The 27,771-nt window shown below is 43.8% G+C and overlaps 1 protein-coding gene across 1 annotated transcript in view; it reads left to right on the top strand.

The window, feature by feature from the left end:
- The window catches only part of LOC106598614 (carboxyl-terminal PDZ ligand of neuronal nitric oxide synthase protein), a 68,857-nt gene that overhangs the window by 11,137 nt on the left and 29,949 nt on the right, over window positions 1-27,771 (top strand). Inside the window, exon 3 of the mRNA XM_014189645.3 lies at window positions 26,527-26,619. Coding sequence (XP_014045120.3) covers window positions 26,527-26,619 — 93 coding nt within the window. The remainder of the gene's footprint in view (window positions 1-26,526; window positions 26,620-27,771) is intronic.

Raw genomic sequence — 27,771 nt, 5'->3', positions numbered from 1 at the left:
ACTTTCAATCGTTGTTACTTTATATTTCGCCTTCTATATAAAATTGTCATAGTACTCCTTTGTCCCATAGGTTTTAGGTGTTAATACCTCTCCCTGAATACTTTTCAACACAGGGTAGTTTATTTTTAGTAATGGCCTCAACTACTACGAGTCATTACGGACCCGACCGTCTCCGTTCGACTCCTTTGAATGATCTGTTACCCGTTGCCGCCAACACTAACATAGATACTTTTGTAATTAGAATTTCTCTATGTTAGATTATATGGACGGTATACCCGATACCAATCAATCCCATTTGGTTTTAGAATCAAGCCTTTTCCCACTCTATTTTGACTAATGCAAAGTACATTTTTTAAGCGAGTTTTTTAACTTAACCCCCAAACTAATGAATAAAGATTACTGACCCTTTCCTTAGAGCTGAGTTATAATTTTGGTTAGATCTCGTCACCGTTTTCTGTCACGTTCCAGTTCACCAGGGGCCTGAAATGAACCCTCAATATTAGAGGGCAGGTCTTTGTAACAGCACCGTATCTCCGGTGCGCGTTCACAGACAGGTGCGCTCATTGCCTGCGCCCCGCATTTGCCGGGCTAAAGTGAGCATTCAGCCAAGACGGGTTGTGCCGGCTCAGCGCTCCTGGTCTCCAGTACACCTCCTCGGTCCAGGATATCCTGCGCCAGCTCTACGCACTGTGTTGCCAGTGCGCCTTAACAACCCAGTTCGTCCTGTGCCAGCGCCCCGCACTTGCCGGGCTAAAGTGAGCATCCAGCCAGGACGGGTTGTGCCAGCCCTACGCTCCAGACCTCCAGTGCGCCTCCACGGCCCAGTTTAACCTCTTGAGCATCTGATCCCGTTAGCGGGATCAAAATCCAGCGAAAAATCATATCGCCAATTAGCATTAAAAAATTATCATAATTTTTTACAAAAATAAAAAATATATATTTTTTTTTTTTATAGATACACCTCTCCTGAATCGACCCACGTCGTCCGATTTCAAAAAGGTTTTACAGGAAAAGCAAATCATTAGATTATATTAGATGAGTCCATCGTAAAAAGCAGCTTCATAGCCATTTTCCGACCAACCACTTCCATCACATATTATCAATAAACAGCTAAATGTAGCACTAACCTTTTACAAACTTCATCAGATGGCACCCCTAGGACATCATGTTATACAATGCATGCATTCTTTTGTTCAATAAAGGTCATATTTATATATAAAAACAGCATTTTACATCTCTGTCTGACGTTGACTACCTAATTTCCCCTCAAAAGCGTCCCGGTAAACAATGCTACGTTTCAATAAATTGCTATACTATAACGATTTTTTAAATGTATATTGTCAATCTAACATTTATAGATGAATATCTCTTGAGAACACCCGTCATACCAGATTTTAAATTAACTTTACTGGGTAATCACACTTTGCGATAAAAGGAGATGCGATACTCAGAAAATCAGCTAATATACAGTGCTCGGCGCCATCTTGGACGCAACAGTATGAACCATCGCATCTTCAATAATATTGTCAATAATCGCCTACCTTTAGTTGTCTTCATCAGAAAGCATCCCAGGTCCACAACAGATGTATTTTCGGTCAAAAAGTCCATACTTCACGTTCCATTAGCCTGATGTTGGTAGCGCGTCCTATGGCTCTCTCCAAACGCAGCTCTGCACTTCATACTGAAAGCAATCCTCGCGCATGTAGGTTCGTTCAAACATGTCAAACGTTGTATAAAATAAATGTTCAGGGCCTCTAACACCAAGAGAGCCAATAAGATTCGAGGGGGATGATTTCATTGCCTTTAAAACCGTTTCCAAAGGTGGGGGCAGACATGGCCGCCGGCGTCATAATGGTGATGGCCCATCCCCTGTGACCAATTTCAAACTCCTGTCATTCACTGAGTTTTGACTCTATAAGGCTCAAACCACTGTGAAAGGACTGGCGACATCTAGTGGAAGCAATAGGAAGTGCCAAAATATTCCTAAACCCCTGTGTTTTTCAATGGGATAGGTTTAAACTCAATACAACACATCAGGTATCCACTTCCTGTCAGAAAATGTCTCAGGGTTTTGCCTGCCAAATGAGTTCTGTTATACTCACAGACACCATTCAAACAGTTTTAGAAACTTTAGAGTGTTTTCTATCCATATATAATAAGTATATGCATGCCCTATCTTCTGAGTTTGATTAGTAGGCCGTTGAAAATGGGAACGATTTTTTTTCAAAATGCGCTGTGGCGCCCCCTATCCTAGGGTATCCTCAAGAGGATATCCTGGGCCAGCTCAGCACACCCGGTCTCCAGTGTGTCTCTCCAGCCTGGTATGCCCTGTGCCTGCTCCACGCACCCGGCCTCCAGTGCATCTCCCCAGTCCGGTGAGACCTGTTCCGGCTCCACGTATGAAGCCTCCAGTGATGATCCATGGTCCAAAGCCTCCAATGAGGATCCATGGCACGAAGCCTCCAGTGATGATCCATGGCCCGGAGCCTGTATTGATGATCCATGGCACGAAGCCTCCAGTGATAATCCATGGCCCGGAGCCTCCAGTGATAATCCATGGCACGAAGCCTCCAGTGATGATCCATGGCACGACGCCTCCAGTGATGATCTATGGCACGAAGCCTCCAGTGATAATCCATGGCCCGGAGCCTCCAGTGATGATCCATGGCACGAAGCCTCCAGTGATAATCCATGGCACGAAGCCTCCAGTGATGATCCATGGCACGAAGCCTCCAGTGATGATCCATGGCACGAAGCCTCCAGTGCATGGCACGAAGCCTCCAGTGATAATCCATGGCCCGGAGCCTGTAGTGACGATCCATGGCACGGAGCCTGCAGCGACGGTCCCCTGTCCAGAGCTTCTGGCGACAGTTCCCAGTCCAGAGCTTCCGGCGACAGTTCCCAGTCCAGAGCTTCCGGCGACAGTTCCCAGTCCAGAGCTTCTGGCGACAGTTCCCAGTCCAGAGCTTCTGCCGCCAGTTCCCAGTCCAGAGCTTCCAGCGACGTTTCACAGTCCGGAGCTTCCAGCGACGTTTCACAGTCCGGAACCTCCTGAGACGGCCTACAGTCCGGAACCTCCTGAGACGGCCTACAGCCTGGAGCCTCCTGCGGCGGTCGGCAGTCCGGAGTCTCCAGCGGGGGTTCCCAGTCCAGAGCCTCCGGCGACGATCTACGGTCCGGTTCCTCCGGCGACGATCCAGGGCTCCCCCACGAAAGTTGGGGGAGCCCCAAGCGGAGGGGGATCGGCGTCCCGCACCAGAGCCTCCACCAAGTGGAGATGCCCACCCAGACCCTCCCCTATAGGTTCAAGTTTGCGGCCAGAGTCCGCACCTTTGGGGGGGGGTACTGTCATGCCCTGACCTTAGAGATCTTATTTATTCTCTATGTTTGGTTAGGTCAGGGTGTGACTCGGGTGGGAATATCTATGTTTTCTATTTCTTTGTTTTTGAGCCGAGTGTGGTTCCCAATCAAAGGCAGATGTCTATCGTTGTCTCTGATTGGGAATCATACTTAGGCAGCCTGTTTTCCACCTGAGTTTTGTGGGAGGTTATTTTCTGTTTAGTATTTCTGTTACCTGACAGAACTGTTTGCTTTTCGTTTTGTTACTTTGTTTTGAGTGCTTTTTGATAAATAAAAATCATTAACACTTTCCACGCTGCGCTTTGGTCCACTCATTCCGTCCACTCATACTATTTGGTATAAGACCAAGTCCATATTATGGCAAGAACAGCTCAAATAAGCAAAGATAAACGACAGTCCATCTTTACTTTAAGACATGGTCAGTCAATACGGAACATTTCAAGGACTTTGAAATTTTCTTCAAGTGGCGTCGCAAAAATCATCAAGCGCTATGCTGAAACTGGCTCTCATGAGGACTGCCATAGGAAAGGAAGACCCAGAGTTACCTCTGCTGCAGAGGATAAGTTCATCAGAGTTAACTGCACCTCAGATTGCAGCTCAAATAAATGCTTCACAGAGTTCAAGTAACGGACACATCTCAACATCAACTGTTCAGAGGAGACTGCACGAAACAGGGCTTCATGGTTGAACTGCTGCAAAGAAACCACTACTAAAGGACACCAATAATAAGAAGAGACTTGCTTGTGGCAAGAAACACAAGCAATGAACATTAGACCTGTCGAAATCTGTCCTTTGGTTTGATGAGTGAAGATTTTAGATTTTTGGTTCCAACCGCCGTGTCTTTGTGAGACACTGGGTAGGTGAACGGATGATCTCTTCATGTGTGGTTCCCATCGTGTAGCATGGAGTTTGGAAGTGTGATGGTGTGGGGGTGTTTTGCTGGTGACACTGTCAGTAATTTATTTAGAATTCAAGGTGCACTTAACCAGCATGGCTACCACAGCATTTTGCTACGATACGCCATCCCATCTGGTTTGTGCTTAGTGGGACTATCATTTGTTTTTCAGTAGGACAATGACCAAAACACACCTCCAGGCTGAGTAAGGGCTATTTGACCCAGGAGAGTGATGGAGTACTGCATCAGATGACTTGGCCTCCACAATCACCTGACCTCAACCCAATTGAGATGGTTTGGGATGAGTTGGACCGCAGAGTGAAGGAAAAGCAGTCAAAAAGTGCTCAGCATATGTGGGAACTTCATCAAGACTGTTGGAAAAGCATTCCTCGTAAAGCTGGTTGAGATAATGCCAAGAGTGTGCAAAGCTGTCATCAAGGCAAAAGGTGGCTACTTTGAAGAATTTAAAATCTAAAATATATTTTGATTTGTTTAACACTTTGTTTAACACTACATGATTCCATATGTGTTATTTCATAGTTTAATGTCTTCACTATTATTCTACAATGTAGAAAATAGTAATAAAAAAATAAAGGAAACCCTTGAATGAGTAGGTGTGTCCAAACCTTTGACTGGTACTGTAAATCAAATATTTTTCAATGTACACAAAGGTCCGTTATTAACATATTTTAACCACTCCTATAAAAATGGTAGACTATTAGATACTCACCAAAAAGGTCTGATTTTACTATTACTGAAACAGGACCCTGATGGTAAATATAAAGATCCAGTCCACCTGAAAAACTGGAGACTCCTTACACTTTAGTGTTATGATGCCAAAATCCTAGCAAAATGCATAGCCCATATAATTAAAAAGGTATTGTTGGATATTATTCATCCTAATCAGACAGGTTTTTTTTACATGGACGATACATCAAATCAAATTTTATTGGTCACATACACATATTTAGCAGATGTTATTGCGGGTGTAGCGAAATGCTTGTGTTCCTAGCTCCAACAGTGCATTGGATATAATACAAGACAGGTACTGGAAACAAAAGAACACTATGAAAAATTAATTGAGCTGACTTTTAAAAGTACAACTGGGAATTTACATACAAAAGCCTGGACTACTTCAATTTTGGAGAATCGCTTATACAGTGGGTTAAAGTTATGTATAGTAACCCTAGGTGTAAAATTTTAAATAATGGCTACTTCTCAGAATGTATTAAACTGTCAAGAGGAGTAAAACAAGGTTGTCCACTATCAGCATATCTATTTATTATGGCCATCGAAATGTTAGCTATTAAAATCAGATCCAACAATAAAATCAAGGGGCTAGAAATCCAGGACTTAAAAACAAATGTTTCATTGTACGCTGACGATTCATGTTTTCTTTTAAATCCACAATTTGGATCCCTGCACAGCCCCATAGAGGGTCTAGATAGTTTTTCTTACCTCTCTCGGTTAAAACTGAATTATGATAAGTGCACCATATTACGTATTGGATCTCTAAAAAAATACAACTTTTACATTACCGTGTAGTTTACCAATGAAATGGTCAGACAGTGAAGTGGACATTCTAGGTATTCAAAGAAAGAAATTACCTCACTACAATACATTTTAATAGAACTTTTGCCAAATTAGATAAGATTTTGCTACTATGGAAAGGACAACACCTGTCTATTTGTGGAAAAAGCATTTGATTAATTATTTAGTCATATCCCAGTTTACCTATTTACTTATGGCTCTACCTTCACCTAACGACTTGTTTTTGAATTGTATGAGCAAAAAATATTCCACTTTATTTGGAACAACAAGCCAGACAAAATTAAGCGGGTCTATTTATATAATGAATATGAATTTGGAGGGCAGAAACGATTAAATATTAAAGCATTGGACCTCTCACTAAAGATTTCAGTCACACAAAAACTATACTTAAATCCAAACTGGTTCTCTAGCAGATTAGTAAGAATGTCTCACCCCGTGTTCAAGAATGGCCTTTTTCCTTCATTCAGATTACAACCTCTCACATTAGGTTATTTGAAAAGGAAATCATCTCCAAAATATCACTATTTTAAAACAAGCAATAGAAAGCTATTTCAGTTTAATCCACCAGAAGACAGAACAAGTAACAGAACAAATATTATGGTTAAACTCAAATATACTAATTGATTAAAAAAAACATTACCTTTGGAAAACATTTTTTAGAAACAGTATAATCTTTGTAAATGATATCATAAATAGGACGGGGGAGTTATGTCACACATGCAGCTTACAGAAATATATGGAAATGTCTGCTCTATCCAAAATTAAAACAACCTGATTGCAGCATTACCGTAAAAATTGAGGAGGCAAGTGGAAAGGGGAGAAGGTAAGGAAGTTGTCTGTCGGCCTGCATTAAAGACCAAATTTGGCTAAAGAAAATTGTGATAAATAAAAAAAAGGGACCAAAACATTGACAGCTGCACCATAGAGGTTGCAAAATAGTTGCTAAGTGATACACAAAACGACACCAGATTCAAAACTTTGACTTTTTCAATTTAAATTATTATACAAAATTCTTGCAACCAATAGAATGTTATATATATGGGGAATACAACCATCCCAGCTCTGCAGATTTTTTGGCGAAGAGACAGAATCATCATATCACTTGTTTTGGTAGTGCCCATATGTAGCTTGTTTTTGGTCGCAGGTTCAGGAATGGCAGAGAAAATGCAACATTTACTTGGCACTAACTCTGCAAATACCACTGCTGGGTGATAATAATAACTCTTAGCAAAGGTGTTTATCTTTCATTTACAATCTGTAGAAACTATGAGAATAGAAAGGTTCATAACTTTTGTGAAACATCACAGCATAGTGGAAAAATGCATGGCAGCTAGAAGTCAAAACTGGATGGTCTTCAGAGATATATGGGAGGGGTTGAGGGTAGCTGAAGGCTAGGACTAAAAACAAACAAAGATAACTATTGTAAAATATACTGTCCGTGAAATGTATGTAGTATGTATAAGCTGGAAGTGGAAGCCTAAGTGTTGTTGTCCATTAGTTTACTCCAAGTAGTCGAGGGGTGGTAGGGTTAGGGGAAAGTAATAAAGAAGGAAAATATTTTTTTAAATATATATTTAGATTAATATATACAGGGGATTGAAAATGATGCAGACAATTACATTGACAGAAGCCACAATCTAGATCCTACATCCGCAATAGAATAATGTAAGTGTTTATCAAAGTCATAGAAAAGTCAAGTTGAGTATCCTGTAGGAAAATAATACAATTAGGCCCAGTAAATGTTGATTGAGGTCATCCGAGAGACAACTTCTGAAGAAAGTGAAGTGGAACATATCCTTTGTAAACATAGTGGCACGGGGCCCAACAAGTGTTTATTGAAGTCGTCCTTATTGGATCAGAGGAAAGTCAGTGTCCTCTGGGAACATAATGGAATTGGGCTCAATGAGCGTTTACTGTTTATCAAAGCCGTCCTTCTTGGGCCAAGTTCCCTTGTTGGTGTACAGTGGAGTACATGGCCTACTCTACTTTATGGCGGAAAAGTTAGCCTGGTCCCAGATCTCTTTGTGCTGCCGACTCCTACGTTCATTTTTGTCAAGACAGCGTATACATATCTGAAACCGGACTAGTAAAGACTGCATCAGCTCAGACAAAAAAAACTCCACATCCATTCTTCAGGCATTGCTGCCTTCCAAATCCCGTACAATAGCATAAAGAGAGAGGGGAATACCCAGTTTGCTTTATTCTCTCTTTCTAGGCTTCGGGAGGCAGAGCTTTGTTGATGCAAATGAAAATAATGAGAACCGTCCTCTCTATGTTTCCCCTCATTTCCCACTGTCAGGTGTGTAGCCCCAGTTTCTATAGAGCTGTGTGGGGGTGGATGGTGGTGTGTAGCCCCAGTTTCTATAGAGCTGTGTGGGGGTGGATGGTGGTGTATAGCCCCAGTTTCTATAGAGCTGTGTGGGGGTGGATGGTGGTGTGTAGCCCCAGTTTCTATAGGGCTGTGTGGGGGTGGATGGTGGTGTATAGGCCCAGTTTCTATAGAGCTGTGTGGGGGTGGATGGTGGTGTGTAGCCCCAGTTTCTATAGAGCTGTGTGGGGGTGGATGGTGGTGTGTAGCCCCAGTTTCTATAGAGCTGTGTGGGGGTGGATGGTGGTGTGTAGGCCCAGTTTCTATAGGGCTGTGTGGGGGTGGATGGTGGTGTATAGGCCCAGTTTCTATAGAGCTGTGTGGGGGTGGATGGTGGTGTGTAGCCCCAGTTTCTATAGAGCTGTGTGGGGGTGGATGGTGGTGTATAGCCCCAGTTTCTATAGGGCTGTGTGGGGGTGGATGGTGGTGTATAGGCCCAGTTTCTATAGAGCTGTGTGGGGGTGGATGGTGGTGTGTAGGCCCAGTTTCTATAGAGCTGTGTGGGGGTGGATGGTGGTGTGTAGGCCCAGTTTCTATAGAGCTGTGTGGGGGTGGATGGTGGTGTGTAGCCCCAGTTTCTATAGAGCTGTGTGGGGGTGGATGGTGGTGTATAGCCCCAGTTTCTATAGAGCTGTGTGGGGATGGATGGTGGCGTGTAGGCCCAGTTTCTATAGAGCTGTGTGGGGTGGATGGTGGTGTGTAGCCCCAGTTTCTATAGGGCTGTGTGGGGGTGGATGGTGGTGTATAGGCCCAGTTTCTATAGAGCTGTGTGGGGGTGGATGGTGGTGTATAGGCCCAGTTTCTATAGGGCTGTGTGGGGTGGATGGTGGTGTATAGGCCCAGTTTCTATAGGGCTGTGTGGGGGTGGATGGTGGTGTGTAGGCCCAGTTTCTATAGGGCTGTGTGGAGGTGGATGGTGGTGTATAGGCCCAGTTTCTATAGAGCTGTGTGGGGGTGGATAGTGGTGTATAGGCCCAGTTTCTATAGGGCTGTGTGGGGGTGGATGGTGGTGTGTAGGCCCAGTTTCTATAGAGCTGTGTGGGGGGTGGATGGTGGTGTATAGGCCCAGTTTCTATAGGGCTGTGTGGGGGTGGATGGTGGTGTGTAGCCCCAGTTTCTATAGAGCTGTGTGGGGGGTGGATGGTGGTGTATAGGCCCAGTTTCTATAGAGCTGTGTGGGGGTGGATAGTGGTGCATAGGCCCAGTTTCTATAGGGCTGTGTGGGGTGGATGGTGGTGTATAGGCCCAGTTTCTATAGAGCTGTGTGGGGGTGGATGGTGGTGTATAGGCCCAGTTTCTATAGGGCTGTGTGGGGGTGGATGGTGGTGTGTAGCCCCAGTTCCTATAGGGCTGTGTGGGGGTGGATGGTGGTGTGTAGCCCCAGTTTCTATAGGGCTGTGTGGGGGTGGATGGTGGGGTATAGGCCCAGTTTCTATAGAGCTGTGTGGGGGTGGATGGTGGTGTGTAGGCCCAGATTCTATAGGGCTGTGTGGGGGTGGATGGTGGTGTGTAGCCCCAGTTTCTATAGGGCTGTGTGGGGGTGGATGGTGGGGTATAGGCCCAGTTTCTATAGAGCTGTGTGGGGGTGGATGGTGGTGTGTAGGCCCAGATTCTATAGGGCTGTGTGGGGTGGATGGTGGTGTATAGGCCCAGTTTCTATAGGGCTGTGTGGCGGTGGATGGTGGTGTGTAGGCCCAGTTTCTATATAGCTGTGTGGGGTGGATGGTGGTGTGTAGCCCCAGTTTCTATAGAGCTGTGTGGGGGTGGATGGTGGTGTATAGGCCCAGTTTCTATAGAGCTGTGTGGGGGTGGATGGTGGTGTATAGGCCCAGTTTCTATAGGGCTGTGTGGGGGTGGATGGTGGTGTATAGGCCCAGTTTCTATAGAGCTGTGTGGGGGTGGATGGTGGTGTGTAGGCCCAGTTTCTATAGAGCTGTGTGGGGTGGATGGTGGTGTGTAGGCCCAGTTTCTATAGGGCTGTGTGGGGGTGGATGGTGGTGTATAGGCCCAGTTTCTATAGAGCTGTGTGGGGGTGGATGGTAGTGTGTAGCCCGAGTTTCTATAGAGCTGTGTGGGGTGGATGGTGGTGTGTAGCCCCAGTTTCTATAGGGCTGTGTGGGGGTGGATGGTGGTGTATAGGCCCAGTTTCTATAGAGCTGTGTGGGGGTGGATGGTGGTGTATAGCCCCAGTTTCTATAGGGCTGTGTGGGGGTGGATGGTAGTGTGTAGCCCCAGTTTCTATAGGGCTGTGTGGGGGTGGATGGTGGTGTATAGGCCCAGTTTCTATAGGGCTGTGTTGGGGTGGATGGTGGGCGTGTATCTGGTTTTCCATCCCGTCCCCCACCTCAGACTCTGGTATAATACCCTTTTCACACCACTGAACCGAGCTGAGCTGAGCTGAGCCAAGCTGTACTGTGCTGGCATGTTTGCGCATCTCTCTCTGACCAGGTTCCTAACCCGGATCTCCTGTGTACAAGAAAACGGTGTTATCAAATCAAAGCTTATCGGTGGGTTACACAGTTTAGCTGGTGTTATAGCCGGTGCAGCGAAGTGCTTATGTTACAGTTTTTTACGATTGCTTACACACAAAAATGTTACTTTTCCCACAATTAGCAAAACCTTACACTCAAGGAGCAAAACACAAGGCTAGATTTGCACAACTGTAAGCACATTGTCAGCTTCACACTATTTACAAAACATTAGACACAGTGATTTGCAAAACACTAAACACACTTGTATACATCAGACACAGAAGTATATCATGATGTCACTACCTTGCAATTCCAAAGCACTGACTGTCAAATTACCACACCTATGAGCCAATCTGTTAAACACAGCCATCAGGTGCACAAACACATGATTGATAAATTGTAGACACACCAATCAGGTTTAAGCACTATAAAAATGCAGCAGGTAGGTACACCTGCCTTCAACCAAAATGGAAGGAGTCAGAAGAAGAGTGAGGGTGAGAGGAGGAGTACACAGAGGAGAAGGAGGTAGAGGTAGAGGAAGAGGCAGAGGCAGAGGCCGAGCCAGAGGTCGAGGAAGACCTGAAGCAGGAGGAGAACGTGCACAAAGAAGAAGAGGACCAAACTTATCAAATGACATTCGTGCAACACTAGTGGACCATGTTGTGAACCACGGATTGACGCTGAGGGAGGCTGGACTGAGAGTTCAGCCAAATCTTAGCAGATATACAGTGGCATCTGTCATAAGGACTTTGACAGGAAAACAGGTAAAAGAAGATCTGTCTACAGTTACAGTAATCAGCCGCTTATTGTATGCACCATATCAGCGCTTGTGATACCCCTTCCTGTTACATTGTACAGTAATTTACATGTATTATTCTCTACATAGGATTGAGGGTCGGGAACGACAAGGAGGAAGGGGGCCCATATTCACGCAAGAACAAGAGAGAGATAATAAACATGGTTTTGGCCAATAATGCTATCAGGTTCAGAGAACTACAAGCCAACATTATCGGTGACCTGCCATTTTCAATAATGTCCATCAGGTCTCTCAGTCAACACTGGCACACATCCTGAAAAGACATCAGGTTCAAATGAAACAACTTTATCGAGTGCCTTTTGAGCGGAATTCAGAGAGGGTCAAACGGCTGCGGCATGAATATGTGGAGGTTTGTATTGTTCACTTTAGCACTGTGATGTTACATACTGCACACATGACTTTTTTACATTGACTGTATACTAGACCTATCCTGAACTACACAATCTTGTCTTTCACTGTATTTCAGGGAGTTTGCAGATGGATGCTGAGGAAATCATGCATGAATTCATAAATATTGATGAGGCAGGGTTCAACCTCACAGAAGCAAGAAGGAGAGGCAGAAGTATCATTGGCCACAGGGCTATAATCAATGTCCCAGGGCAACATGGGTGTAACATCAACCTTTGCGCTGCCATTTCACAGCATGGGGTTCTCCTCCGTCATGCCAAAATGGGCCCTTACAACACACCTCACATTCTCGCATTTTTGGACCGATTGCACCACATCGTCACAGCAGGTAATGAAATGCACCAGATGCAATACACTGTCATCTGGGACAATGTGTCATTCCACCGCTCTGCTTTGGTCCAGAACTGGTTTCAACACCATCCACAGTTCACAGTACTATACCTTCCACCATACTCTCCGTTTCTAAACCCTATGGAAGAGTTTTTCTCTGCATGGCGGTGGAAGGCTTACGATCTCCAGCCCCAGGCTCAGGTACCCCTCATTCAGGCCATGGAGGACGCCTGTGACCAAGTCGACACCGCAGCTGTGCAAGGATGGATTCGACATTCAAGACGGTTCTTCCCGCGTTGTCTTGCTAATGAGGATATTGCTTGTGATGTTGATGAAATTCTCTGGCCAGATCCAGCTAGGCGAAGAGATAATGTATAGTATGTTTACTGTAGTATTTTCTGTACAATATTGTCAGTTTTTTTCAGATTAATTTTTATGTTTGTTGTTATTTACTGTAATAGTAACCTGTACTGGATACAGTATTTTTCGTTTGTCTGTTTGCTGAGCTAACAGTGTTATGCACACTATTGTAGTAGCATGGAAACTGGGACATGTTTTGTTGTGATTCTCCATGTTGACATGTTGACTTGATGTGGGTATATGGAGAGAAATAAATGATATTTTCCTCAGTCTGCAGCATTGGTCTTGTGTAGTGTTTTGTATAGTTGCACTTTCTCTCTGTACTTCATTTACAGCACTCTAATCACTGACAATTAGACTTGCTAAAAGTGTTTTAGGTTAGCAACAGCAGTGTGTAACTGGTTCAAAAAGATTGAAGTCATATGAAATGTGTGTTTCGTATGGTAACAAAATATTGTTTTTATGAAGTCGTGTATAGTTTTGACAAGTGTTCCATTTTGCAAATGATCTGAAGTGTTGTGCTACTTTGGTGTAGGGTTGTGCAAATTGTGTGTAGTGTTTTGACAAACCGGGCCCTGTTTTCAAAATTGTGCTTAAACAATTGAAAAAAACGAATGGATCCTAACAATGCCGTGAAATGTCAAGGGAGAACACAAAGAAGAGAGAGAAATCGTAACGAACCTAAATAACAACTCAAATCAAATCAAAATGTATTTCTCACGTGCGCCGAGACATGTCTCTCCCTTCTCGACCCAATCACCTCACCAAGGCCCTAAGGTTTTAAACTGAAATGCTTACTTACAGGCTCTAACCAACAATGCAATTTCTAAGTTATTAAAAGGTATTAGGTGAACAATAGATAAGTAAAGATAGCACTGTAACAGTGATCCAGATGCAGTCTATACATATATACACCAGATGAATTTACACAAGATATACTAAGAATGACATATACACTAGTAGATATACTAAGAATGATATATACAGCAGTAGATATAGTAATAATGATATATATACAGCAGTAGATATACTAAGAATGATATATGCAGCAGTAGATATGTTAGTGAGCTATGTCCAGAGTCCAGTATATGTGGTGTATATAAAACAGTAACTAAAATACAATGTACAGTAGTATAAATAATAGAATGAGCAATGTCAAGAATAAGATATTTAAATACACAGTGTGAAACGGGAAGTGTCCAGTGGTTTTCATTTGTCTATAATATGGCTGTGTGTTTTTGTGTGTGTGCGTGCGTGCGTGTACGTGTGTTTGTGATAGCTTGTTTGTGTGTTTTTGTGAATGAGTGTGTGTGCATCCCCTGGTAGACGGTTAGTGATGGCTGATCAACAGTCTGATGGTAATAGAAGCTTTCTTTTGTCTCTGTTAACCTGTTGAGCTAAAGGCTAACCTAAGTCTTCATGTCTACTGCACTACTCAGGTCAAACTATATTAGTCAGCTAGCACTAAACACATACAGTTAATAGAAAAATAAGACAAGAATGTCATGAAAATAATCACGTTTATTCACTGAATCAGCTGATTCAGAATCAAAACAATCAGAATCCAAACAACTTACAGTCTCTGAACATTCTAAATCAAGTCTCTGTTTTAGTTAGTTGTAATGTTCAATTAACTTCAGTCCCCCCCAAAATTAACTAAATAATCGAGCCTAAATGAAAATGAAATGAGGAAAGAGTTCTACCAGTTTAGCTGTTAGTCTGTGTAATAATCAAACTTTACTGACATAAATATAAACGTAATTTGCAACAATTTCAAAGATTTTACTGAGTTACACGTTATAGAAAGAAATCAGTAAATTGCAATAAATTCATTAGGCCCTAATCTATGGATTTCACATGACTGTGAAGGGGCGCAGCTATGGGTGATCCTGGGAGGGCATAGGCCCACCCACTTGGGAAGCCAGTCCCAGCCAAACAGAATGTGTTTTTCCCCACAAAAGGGATTTATTACAGACAGTGTATTCCCCCCCCCGACCATCCGTGGGTGAAGAAACCTGGATGTGGAGGTCCTGGGCTGAGGTGGTTACACATGGTTTGCGGTTGTGAGGACGGTCAGAAGTACTGACAAATTCTCTAAAACGAAGTTGGATGCGGCTTATAGTAGAGAAATGAACATTCAATTCTCTGGCAGCAGCTCTAGTGGACATTCCTGCAGTCAGCATGTTGGTGTTGTTTGACAAAACTGCACATTTTAGAGTGGGCTTTTATTGTCCCCAGCACAAGGTGCACCTGTGTAATGCTGTTTAATCACCTGTGTAAAGCGGTTTAATCAGCTTCTTGATATGCCACACCTGTCAGGTGGATGGATTATCTTGTCAAAGGAGAAATGCTCACTAACAGGGATGCAAAAATATTTGTGCACAACATTTGAGAGAAATAAGCTTTTGTGCCAATGGAACATTTTGGGGATCTTTAATTTCAGCTCATGAAACATGGGACCAACACTTACATGTTGCGTTTATATGTATATATATTTTTTGTTGTACTTTTTCATCATATCCAATTGGTAGTTACAGTCTTGTCCCATCGCTGCAACTCCCATACGTACTCGGGCGAGGCGAAGGTCGAGAGCTATGCGTCCTCCAAAACACGACCCTGCCAAGCCACACTGCTTCTTGAGACTGCTCACCTAACCCGGAAGCCAGCCGCACCAATGTGTCGGAGGAAACACCGTACAACTGGTGACCGTAGTCAGCGTGCATGCAACCGGCCCGCCAAAAGCATTTCGCTACACCTGCAATAACATCTGCTAAGTATGTGTATGTGACCAATAAAATTTGATTTAGTGCATCTCGGGCGGCCAAAACCTCCCCTAATGACGCTGGGCCAATTGTGCACCGCCTCATGCGTCTCCCGGTCGGCTCCATCACAGCCTGGGATCGAACCATGGTCTGTAGTGAAACCTCTGCGATGCAGTGCCTTAGACCGCTGCGCCACTCGGGAAATACATTTATGTTTTTGTTCAGTATAAAATTGTCCAGAGAGCAAACCCCAAAATATAGTAGCCTTTAGAAATAGCCTTCCACAGTTTGGGTCCTGGTAATCAATAGTCAGGGTTATATGTAATCTGATAACTAAAAACTCTAACAGTAATCAATTACATTAACAGCTAAAATATTGTAATCAAATTACAGACACTTTTGAAAAACTAGATGATTACTTCTTGGATTACTTTTCAATTCAGAAACGATGTTTGCAAAAAAAAGACATTATATGACATCTTTCTGTTTTCTCAATGACATTCAATTCAGCGTTGAAAAATGCGTTTGTTCCTCTTAATCGAGTCTGACCACAAGTCAGAGACCACTATGGTGACACACCAAATGTGTTTGATGGATCCTTTGTCTTCTAATGCCTCTTAAAGGAAAGTAATCAGATTACGTTACTGAGTTTGGGTAATCCAGAAGTTACGTTACGGATTACAATTTCGGACAGGCAACTAGTAAATGTAACGGATTGTCAGTAGTACACAGAAAGGGAACTTCTCTTGATGATCAATACAATATCGTTGAGAAGTCTCTCCCTCCCTCTCTCTCTCTTCCTCTCTACCGCACCTTCTGTCTCAACCTCTGAATGCTTGGCTAAGAAAAGCCAACTGACATTTACTCCTGAGGTGCTGATCTGTTGCACCCTCTGCAATCACTGTGATTATTATTTGACCCTGCTGGTCATCTATGAACGTTTGAACATCTTGAAGAACAATCTGGCCTTAATGGCCATGTACTCTTATAATCTCTACCCGGCACAGCCAGAAGAGGACTGGCCACCCCTCAGAGCCTGCTTCCTCTCTTGGTTTCTTCCTAGGTCCCAGCCGTTCTAGGGTGTTTTTCCTAGCCACGTGCTTCTACATCTGCATTGCTTGCTCTTTGGGGTTTTAGGCTGGGTTTCTGTCACAGGAGGCTGCTGAGGGGAGGACGGCTCATAATAACGGCTGGAACGGAGCAAATGGAATGGCATCACAATCAAATCAAATCAAACGTTATTAGTCACATGCGCCAAATACAACAGGTGTAGACCTTACAATGAAATGCTTACTTACGAGCCCTTAACCAACAATGCTTTAAGAAGTTAAGAAAAAAATTCAATAATAAGTGTTTAGTAAAAAATAGAAAATAGAAAATAAAAGTAACAAATAATTTAACAGCAGCAGTAAAATAACAAGGGCGCTATATACAGGGGGTACCGGTAAAGAGTCAATGTGCGGGGGCACAGGTTAGTTGAGGTAATTGAGGTAATATGTACATGTAGGTAGAGTTAAAGTAACTATGCATAGATAATAGAGAGTAGCAGCAGCATAAAAGAGGGGTCTGGGTTGCTCTTTGATTAGCTGTTCAGGAGTCTTATGGTTTGGGGGTAGAAGCTGTTAAGAAGCTTCTTGGACCTAGACTTGGCGCTCAGGTACCACTTGCTGTGCGGTAGCAGAGAGAACAGTCTATGACTAGGATACCTGGAGTCTTTGACAATTTTTAGGGCATTCCTCTGACACCGCCTGATATAGAGGTCCTGGATGGCAGAAAGGTTGGCCCCAGTGATGTACTGGGTTGAACACACTTCCCTCTGTAGCGCCTTGCGGTCGGAGGCTGAGTAGTTGCCATAAGTAATGCAACCAGTCAGGATGCTCTCGATGGTGCAGCTGTTGAACCTTTTGATGATCTGAGGACCCATAGAAACCAAGTGCTTGATGTATTTGATACCATTCCACCTATTCAGCTCCAGCCATTGCCACAAGCCGGTCCTCCCCAATTAAGATGCCACCAACCTCCTGTGGTTTCTGTAGAAGCACTTTGTGACACCTGCTCATGTAAAAAGGGCTTTGTAAATACATTTGATTGTAAATTTCACTTGATTGGGTGAAAAAAAATGGCTTTTACAGTGTATTCACTACATTCTTAGGGAAAACGGTGCTATCTACAACGTAAAGGAAGGAACCGTGGATCTTTGTAGGTTACAAATTTAATACACTTTTTTTCATCCCAGTGGGGCATTTATTGCTGGTAGGCACAGGATATATTAAAATACAATAATATAGCCAGCAAGACAATACAGTCAAACAGCAATACAGTGAAATATTTCAAACAGTAGTACAGTCCATGAAATAGTCCATAGTCCGATACTAAAAAGGAGATAAAAAGTCAACCAATTAGTGTAAAAAAAACAGTCTGAATATCATTCTATTTTACAGGGAGAGAAAGGCAGTAGGACATAGCTTCAAACCTCTGACATGAGAGGATCCTGATTCGTCTTCTGGTTGAAGATCAGAGGTGGAAAAATGCTAATTTGATAAAAGTCCTCACTTGATCAATTGGACTTCTGATATATTTCCTAATTTGGGGAAAAACATGTTTCTTTTAGATGTCGGGTCCTGATGTCTGGTCCCTTAGATTACAGTACAGGCAGAAGGAACACTTCTAACAAGTCTAACTAATGAAGGGGAAGGATAAAAGTGGTGCACACTACTGAGTCTTTCTTCATTTCTAATGCACTCTGGGGGGGGAACGGGGAACTTTTTTGTTGGAGACTTTACCAGCTCTACAATCTGACTTTGACACTTTTCTTCAGCCTTTGTGTTGACTCAAACTTTGATTTACTCTCAGCAGCAGATGGTGTCTTGTAGGGATATCAATGCAAAATACTTTAGTACTCACTCCCTGTTAGTACTTACTACCTGTTAGTACTCACTACCTGTTAGTACTCACTCCCTGTTAGTACTTACTACCTGTTAGTACTAACTCCCTGTTAGTACTCACTCCCTGTTAGTACTCACTCCCTGTTAGTACTCACTACCTGTTAGTACTCACTCCTGTTACTCACTCCTGTTAGTACTCACTACCTGTTAGTACTCACTACCTGTTAGTACTCACTCCTGTTAGTACTCACTCCTGTTAGTACTCATTCCCTTTTAGTACTCACTACCTGTTAGTACTCACTCCCTGTTAGTACTCACTACCTGTTAGTACTCACTACCTGTTAGTACTCATTCCCTTTTAGTACTCACTCCCTGTTAGTACTCACTCCCTGTTAGTACTCACTACCTGTTAGTACTTACTACCTGTTAGCACTCACTCCCTGTTAGTACTTACTACCTGTTAGTACTCACTAACTGTTAGTACTCACTACCTGTTAGTACTCACTACCTGTTAGGGACAGATCGAAATTTACTGGGGGAGGGGTGGTCCAAAATAGGGAAGGGTTGTCAAACGCACTTTTTCTCTTTGGGGAGGGCAGTGTGTTTATTCCGGTTGGACACAGGGAGATGAATGTGTTTATTCTGGTGGACACAGGGAGATGAATGTGTTTATTCCGGTTGGACACAGGGAGATTAATGTGTTTATTCTGGTGGACACAGGGAGGGTAGTGTGTTTATTCTGGTGGACACAGGGAGGGCAGTGTGTTTATTCTGGTGGACACAGGGAGATTAATGTGTTTATTCCGGTGGACACAGGGAGATTAATGTGTTTATTCTGGTGGACACAGGGAGATTAATGTGTTTATTCAGGTGGACACAGGGAGGGCAGTGTGTTTATTCTGGTGGACACAGGGAGATTAATGTGTTTATTCCGGTTGGACACAGGGAGATTAATGAGTTTATTCTGGTGGACACAGGGCGGGTAGTGTGTTTATTCTGGTGGACACAGGGAGGGCAGTGTGTTTATTCTGGTGGACACAGGGAGGGTAGTGTGTTTATTCTGGTGGACACAGGGAGATTAATGTGTTTATTCTGGTGGACACAGGGAGATTAATGTGTTTATTCAGGTGGACACAGGGAGGGTAGTGTGTTTATTCTGGTGGACACAGGGAGATAAATGTGTTTATTCTGGTGGACACAGGGAGATTAATGTGTTTATTCTGGTGGACACAGGGAGATTAATGTGTTTATTCTGGTGGACACAGGGAGATTAATGTGTTTATTCTGGTGGACACAGGGAGGGCAGTGTGTTTATTCTGGTGGACACAGGGAGGGTAGTGTGTTTATTCTGGTGGACACAGGGAGGGTAGTGTGTTCATTTCCCTGGTTTACATTCGCTCTTCTGCTCGTATTTTCCCTGTAAACAATGGCTTGACTTACTTTTGATATTACCTTAATAGCGTTTAGAGATGTTGGTGAAAGTTTGGTATGGTGTGGCTATTATTAAGCTTTAGCTACTGTAGGCCTATGATACGAAGGCAGTTGGCCCCGGCGCTCCAAATGACTCCAACAGTTGAACTTGAGGAATACTTTTTCAGGCCTACCAGAGTTACTCCTATAATCTAACAATATAATGCTTACCTTCTATACGTCTATATCTGCATAGCAGACGCAATAGCTGTCTGACATAAAGAAATAATTGTCGGTGTGGTAGCATGCCACCGGCAAACAGTATCTCTATCTCTCTGGGGTTAGGCCAAAGGTCTCTTCCTTTTTTTAAATGTATTTATTGAAATATTAATATCATACAGTGGACATCTAAGCCTACAGGCCTATCCATATGTAACGGTCGTCGTATGAAGTGGACCAAGGCGCAGCGGGTTGAGTGCTCATTTTAACTTTTATTTGAACACTGAAAAAACAAAACAAGAAAACAAACAGTAATGCAGGTTACACACAGCTATGCAAAAACAACTTCCCACCAAAACCCATTACAAAAAACACCCCTCTATATAGGACCTTCAATCAGAGGCAACGAAGAACAGCTGCCTCCAATTGAAGGTCAAACCAATAACCCTAAACATAGAACTAGAAAGACTAGACCAGAACATAGAAATATACTAACATAGAACATAACCAAAAACCCCGGAACACTCTAAACAAACATCCCTCTACATAAACACATATCCCAACAAACCCCGAAACACTCTAAACAAATACCCCCTGCCACGTCCTGACCAAACTATAATAACAAATAACCCCTTTACTGGTCAGGACGTGACAGTACCCCCCCCCCCCAAAGGTGCAGACCCCGGATGCACCTCACACAAAAAATAAACACAAAAATAAACCCCCCAAACTAAAGGGAGGGAAGGGAGGCTGGCTACCGTCACCGACGGTTCCCGTGCTACACCCCCCCTCCCCAATCCTCCTACTGTGGAGGTGGCTCAGGCTCTGGCCTTAGTCCCCCACCTAACCTGTCCACCCCCGCTGAATACCTCGGGCTGAAGCGCGTCGCTGTAGACCTCGGGCTGAAGCACGTCTCTGGCTGCGCCGATTCCGGACTGTAGGGCAACTCTAGCTGTGCCGATTCCGGACTGTAGGGCGACTCTCGCTGCGCCGATTCCGGACTGTGGGCTGTCTCTCTCGGCCGGACTGTGGGCCGTCTCTCTCGGCTCCGGACTGTGGGCCGTCTCTCTCGGCTCCGGACTGTGGGCCGTCTCTCTCGGCTCCGGACTGTCGCCGGAAGCTCTGGACGGGGCACTGTCGCCGGACACTCTGGACGGGGCACTGTCGTCAGACACTCTGGACGGGGCACTGTCGTCGGACACTCTGGACGGGGCACTGTCGCCGGACACTCTGGACGGGGCACTGCGCGCGGACACTCTGGACGGGGCACTGCGCGCGGACACTCTGGAGGGGGCACTGCGCGCGGACACTCTGGAGGGGGCACTGTCGCCGGACACTCTGGACGGGGCACTGTCGCCAGACACTCTGGACGGGGCACTGTCGCCAGACACTCTGGACGGGGCACTGTCGCCAGACACTCTGGACGGGGCACTGTCGCCAGACACTCTGGACGGGGCGCTGTCGCCGGACACTCTGGACGGGGCGCTGTCATCGGAAGCTCTGGACGGGGACTGCGCACTGAAGGCCTGATGCGTGGGGCTGGCTTAGGACGCGCCAGACTAAGGACACGCACCACAGGGCTAGTGCGAGGAGCAGGAGCAGGACGAGCTGGACTGTGCTGAGGCACTGGAGGCCTGGTGCGTGGGGCTGGTAGTGGAGGTACCAGACTGGTGACACGCACCCCAAGGCTAGTGCGAGGAGCGGGAACAGGACGTACTAGACTGGGCTGACGCACTGTAGGCCTGGTGCATGGTGCTGGTGCTGGCTTTGGACACGCCAGACTGGAGACACGCACCTCAGGGCTAGTGCGAGGAGCGGGAACTGGATACACCGGGCCATGGGTAAGCACTGGAGGTCTGGAGTGTACCTCCTGCACAACCCATCCTGGCTGGATGGTAATAGCAGCCCTGCACGAGCGGAGTGCTGGCACAGGGCGAACTGGGCTGTGCAGAGGCCTGATGGTTGCCGTGCGTAGAGCAGACGTAGGGTAGCCTGGGCCTAGGAGGCACACCGGTGACCAGATGCGCTGCGCAGGCATCCTCCTTCCAGGCTGGATGCCTACTCTAGCACGGCACTTGCGAGGGGCTGGGATCGCTCGCACCAGACTGTGCGTGCGCATGGGCGAGATCGTGCGCACTTCCGCATACTCCGGCGCTCTCCACTCCCTATGCTCCCCATAATAAGCACGGGGAGTTGGCTTAGGGCTCACCCTTGGCCCAGCCAAACTACCCGTGTGCCCCCCCAAAAAACTTTCTCGGGGGTGCCTCTCGTGCTTCCCAATCGGCGAGTATAAAGCCTCATACCGGAGCCGCTCCACCTTGGCTGCCTCTATCTCCTCCGATGGGCGACGGTATTCACCAGCCTGGTGCCATGGTCCAGCCCCGTCCAGAATTTCCTCCCATGTCCATGATTCCTTGTAGTCCATATAGTTCCTCTGCTGCTCCTTCCCCCGCTGCTTGGTCCGTTGGTGGTGGGAAGTTCTGTAACGGTCGTCGTATGAAGTGGACCAAGGCGCAGCGGGTTGAGTGCTCATTTTAACTTTTATTTGAACACTGAAAAAACAAAACAAGAAAACAAACAGTAATGCAGGTTACACACAGCTATGCAAAAACAACTTCCCACCAAAACCCATTACAAAAAACACCCCTCTATATAGGACCTTCAATCAGAGGCAACGAAGAACAGCTGCCTCCAATTGAAGGTCAAACCAATAACCCTAAACATAGAACTAGAAAGACTAGACCAGAACATAGAAATATACTGACATAGAACATAACCAAAAACCCCGGAACACTCTAAACAAACACCCGTCTACATAAACACATATCCCAACAAACCCCGAAACACTCTAAACAAATACCCCCTGCCACGTCCTGACCAAACTATAATAACAAATAACCCCTTTACTGGTCAGGACGTGACACCATACAGTGTCCTGATACATTTAGTGCTCATATCAGCTGAGCCGTGAGGTGGACAGTTATTGTTTTAGGTAAGTAGCCAAAAAAATATATACAAATAAAAAAAGTGCTATAAAGTTTTGCGTATGCTACACATCGAAACACAAGGATTAGTGGTTTTGTCATTTGTTATAGGTTGTTTTTAAGGACATGTAAATGTGTCTCATTTGGCCAATATCCATTGTTTATTGATGTTGCTTGCTGTGCCAGGTTGGATGTGAATGCATATGGATGACCATATGCTTAAAGGAAACTCTGAAAGGGCATATTGTTGTTATGAAGATTGTTTCATATTCACATGAAAATCTGTCGCCAGTTGGATGGAAACCGTGCCATAGACACCCTAAAGACTCTGGCAAGTGCACTAGTCCAGTGTCACTTTGATTATGCTGCACGTCATAGTTCACCAGCAGCCCCAAACATCTAAAGAATAAGCTACCAGCCAAACAAGCTTGTAAGAATTGTACTTAAACTCCCCCCTCATACTCATCTGGAAGTTGAGCATTTTTTCGTCTCTATCTCTGTAACGTGTCTGTATCTATGTAATGTGTCTGTATCTATGTAATGTGTCTGTATCTATGTAATGTGTCTGTATCTATGTAATGTGTCTGTATCTATGTAATGTGTCTGTATCTATGTAATGTGTCTGTATCTCTGTAATGTGTCTGTATCTCTGTAATGTGTCTGTATCTCTGTAACGTGTCTGTATCTCTGTAATGTGTCTGTATCTCTGTAATGTGTCTGTATCTCTGTAATGTGTCTGTATCTCTGTAACGTGTCTGTATCTATGTAATGTGTCTGTATCTCTGTAATGTGTCTGTATCTCTGTAACGTGTCTGTATCTATGTAATGTGTCTGTATCTCTGTAATGTGTCTGTATCTCTGTAACGTGTCTGTATCTATGTAATGTGTCTGTATCTCTGTAATGTGTCTGTATCTCTGTAACGTGTCTGTATCTATGTAATGTGTCTGTATCTCTGTAATGTGTCTGTATCTATGTAATGTGTCTGTATCTCTGTAATGTGTCTCTATCTTTCTAATGAATCTCTATCTCTGTAATGTGTCTGTATCTCTGTAATGTGTCTGTATCTATGTAATGTGTCTGTATCTATGTAATGTGTCTGTATCTCTGTAATGTGTCTGTATCTCTGTAACGTGTCTGTATCTATGTAATGTGTCTGTATCTATGTAATGTGTCTGTATCTCTGTAATGAATCTCTATCTATGTAATGTGTCTGTATCTATGTAATGTGTCTGTATCTCTGTAATGTGTCTCTATCTTTCTAATGAATCTCTATCTCTGTAATGTGTCTGTATCTCTGTAATGTGTCTGTATCTATGTAATGTGTCTGTATCTCTGTAATGTGTCTGTATCTCTGTAACGTGTCTGTATCTATGTAATGTGTCTGTATCTCTGTAATGTGTCTGTATCTATGTAATGTGTCTGTATCTCTGTAATGTGTCTCTATCTTTCTAATGAATCTCTATCTCTGTAATGTGTCTGTATCTCTGTAATGTGTCTGTATCTATGTAATGTGTCTGTATCTCTGTAATTGTAATTGTATATGTATTTTTAATTTATTTTTTTTAACTATGGAAATTCCGGTTACTTTAAATAATCTTTGTGTATATATGTATATTTTTAAATCTAACAAATAAAATCAATCAATTCAAACTGTACAGGAAAGAGACACCTGTTACAAAACACAAGAAAGTTGAATGACATTTAGAGATTGCCAAGCCAAGCCTTCGATACTGGGTAAACCTACAAGGTCAAGATTGATCTGGTCTATTTATTGTAGTGTTGAAAACGGAAACATCCACGAATAGCACAGAGAGGCGGCTGCCTACCTACAGACTTGATATCATCGGCCACATTAATAAATGGAACGCTAGTCACTTTAATAATGCCACTTTAAGAATGTTTACATAACTCGCATTACTCATCTCATATGTACTGTATCCTTCACTATCTATTCTTACTATCTATTGCATCTTAGCCACTCTGTCACTGCTCATCCATATATTTTATACTTATATATTCTCATCCCATTCCTTTACTAGATTGTGTGTATTAGGTTTAGTTGTGGAATGTGTTACATATTACCTATTAGATACTGTTGCACTGTTGGATCTAGAAGCATAAGCATTTCGCTACACTCACAATAACATCTGCTAACCATGTGTAGGTGACCAATAACATTTGATTTGAAGTGCCCAATGTCAGTATGCTTTGTTTATTGGTTGTGTAGTGCACCGGCACAGAAACCTGTTGGTGGAAAATTCATTGCATATATTTTATATGATTATAAATATGGCATCAAAATGTTGAAAAACTGATTTCCCCAGAGCTGATCATTGTCGGCAGCCGTCTCTGATCGTTCTGTAATGAAACAGGCAGGTAGAGTGAGCTCGTCTGTGGTGGTCGGAGAACCCTCAACTTTCTGGCCCGTAGCAGTGTGTGGTATTGACTGTGCCACAAAAGCTTGCTGAAGTGGAAAAATCGATATCCACGTTTATAAACACAGGGTCGCTACAGTTATTGTTATTTGTGGTGGTAAACATTATTTAGAGTTAATTCTATGAGGAGGGAGGGTGTTGATTTTATTTTTTAGTACAAGGGGAGGGTCATGTGGAAATATTTGTAACTTTGGGGAGGGGGGTGCTTTTTTTATGACACCGTGAGTTGTCAATTTCGATCTGTCCCTTAGTACTCACTACCTGTTAGTACTCACTACCTGTTACCACTCACTACCTGGTACTACTCACTAACTGTTAGGACTCACTACCTGTTAGTACTCACTACCTGTTAGTACTCACTACCTGTTAGTACTCACTACCTGTTAGTACTCACTACCTGTTACCACTCACTCCCAGTTAGTACTCACTACCTGTTAGTACTCACTACCTGTTACCACTCACGACCTGTTAGTACTCACTACCTGTTAGTACTCACTATCTGTTAGTACTCACTACCTGTTAGTACTCACTACCTGTTACCACTCACTACCTGTTAGTACTCACTACCTGTTAGTACTCACTACCTGTTACCACTCACTACCTGTTAGTACTCACTACCTGTTAGTACTCACTACCTGTTAGTACTCACTACCTGTTACCACTCACTCCCAGTTAGTACTCACTATCTGTTAGTACTCACTACCTGTTAGTACTCACTACCTGTTACCACTCACTACCTGTTAGTACTCACTACCTGTTAGTACTCACTACCTGTTAGTACTCACTACCTGTTACCACTCACTCCCAGTTAGTACTCACTACCTGTTAGTAATCACTAACTGTTAGTACTCACTACCTGTTACCACTCACTCCCAGTTAGTACTCACTACCTGTTAGTAATCACTAACTGTTAGTACTCACTACCTGTTAGTACTCACTACCTGTTTGCACTCACTGCTTGTTAGTACTCACTCCCTGTTAGTACTCACTACCTGTTTGCACTCACTGCTTGTTAGTACTCACTCCCTGTTAGTACTCACTGCTTGTTAGTACTCACTCCCTGTTAGTGGTACATGTTTTCATTCCATTACATCAGGTACTGTATCTCTGGACAAGGTTGAGGAATTGACATTTCAGTTGACTTCTTGAATAGGAATGGACACCAAAGTCCATGGTAGTCCATACTGTATAGCATATCATTGTATGGGTTATTTGACATTCCAATTTCATGTACAAATCTATCTAATTGACATCCCCCCCACCCCTACAGTATGAATTCAAATTGAAGAACATGAAGAAGAAGAAGGTCAACATCATTGTGTCTGCGGATGGTGTAAGGGTGGTTTTGAGAAAAAAGAAAAAGGTAAGGCCCCTTCGACAGATGAGAAACCCTGATGAAGACAGAATGTCAAAACGTTATTTTTTATTAGGAATTATTCTATCATTGTATTGGAGACCTTTTCTTAGTCCCCTTCAATTTACATTGTATGAGTTTGGCTGTCTTGTGTAGTGTCCATAATGCACACTAACATCAATTATTATATTACACTGAAGTCAATGATACATACAGTGCATTCGGAAAGTATTCAGACCCCTTGACCTTTTCACATTTTGTTACGTTACAGCCATATTCTAAAATCGATTAAATAAAAAAAATGTCTTCAGCAATCTACACACAATACCCAATAATGACAAAGCGAAAGCAGGTTTTTAGAATTGTTAACAGAAATACCTTATTTACATAAGTATCAGACCCTTTGCTGTGAGACTCAAAATTGAGCTGAGGTCCATCCTGTTTCCATTGATCATTCTTGAGATGTTTATACAACTCGATTGGAGTCCACTTTTGGTCAATTCAATTGATTGGACATGATATGGAAAGGCACACACCTGTCTATATAAGGTCCCACAGTTGACAGTGCATGTCAGAGCAAAAACCAAGCCATGAGGTCGAAGGAATTGTTCGTAGAGCTGTGAGACAGGATTGTGGCACAGATCTGGAGAAGGGTACCAAAAACTTTCTGCAGTATTGAAGGTCCCCAAGAACACAGTGGCATCCATCATCCTTAAATGGAAGAAGTTTGTAACCACCAAAACTCTTCCTAGAGCTGGCTGCCCGGCAAAACTGAGCAATCGGGGGAGAAGGGCTTTGGTCAGGGAGGTGACCAATAACCCGATGGTCACTCTGACAGAGCTCCAGAGTTACTCTGTGGAGATGGGAGAACCTTCCAGAAGGACAACCATCTCTGCAGCACTCCACCAATCAGGCCTTTATGGTAGAGTGGCCAGATGGAAGCCACTCCTCAATAAAAGGTACATGACAGCCCGCTTGGAGTTTGCCAAAATGCACCTAAATGACTCTCAGACCATGAGAAACAAGATTCTCTGGTTTAATGAAACCAAGATTGAACTCTTTGGCCTGACAAGGTAAAACTCTGTCCTTCTGCCCCTGAGCAAGGCAGTTAATCCACTGTTCCTGTTCCTCATTGTAAATAAGAATTAGTTCTTAACTGAC

This window comes from Salmo salar, chromosome 03 (assembly GCF_965601325.2).
Source record: "Salmo salar chromosome 03, fSalSal1, whole genome shotgun sequence".
Taxonomy (NCBI): Eukaryota; Metazoa; Chordata; class Actinopteri; order Salmoniformes; family Salmonidae; genus Salmo; species Salmo salar.
The sequence above is the reverse complement of the archived record's forward strand: the minus strand, read 5'-3'. Positions and strand labels throughout refer to the sequence as shown.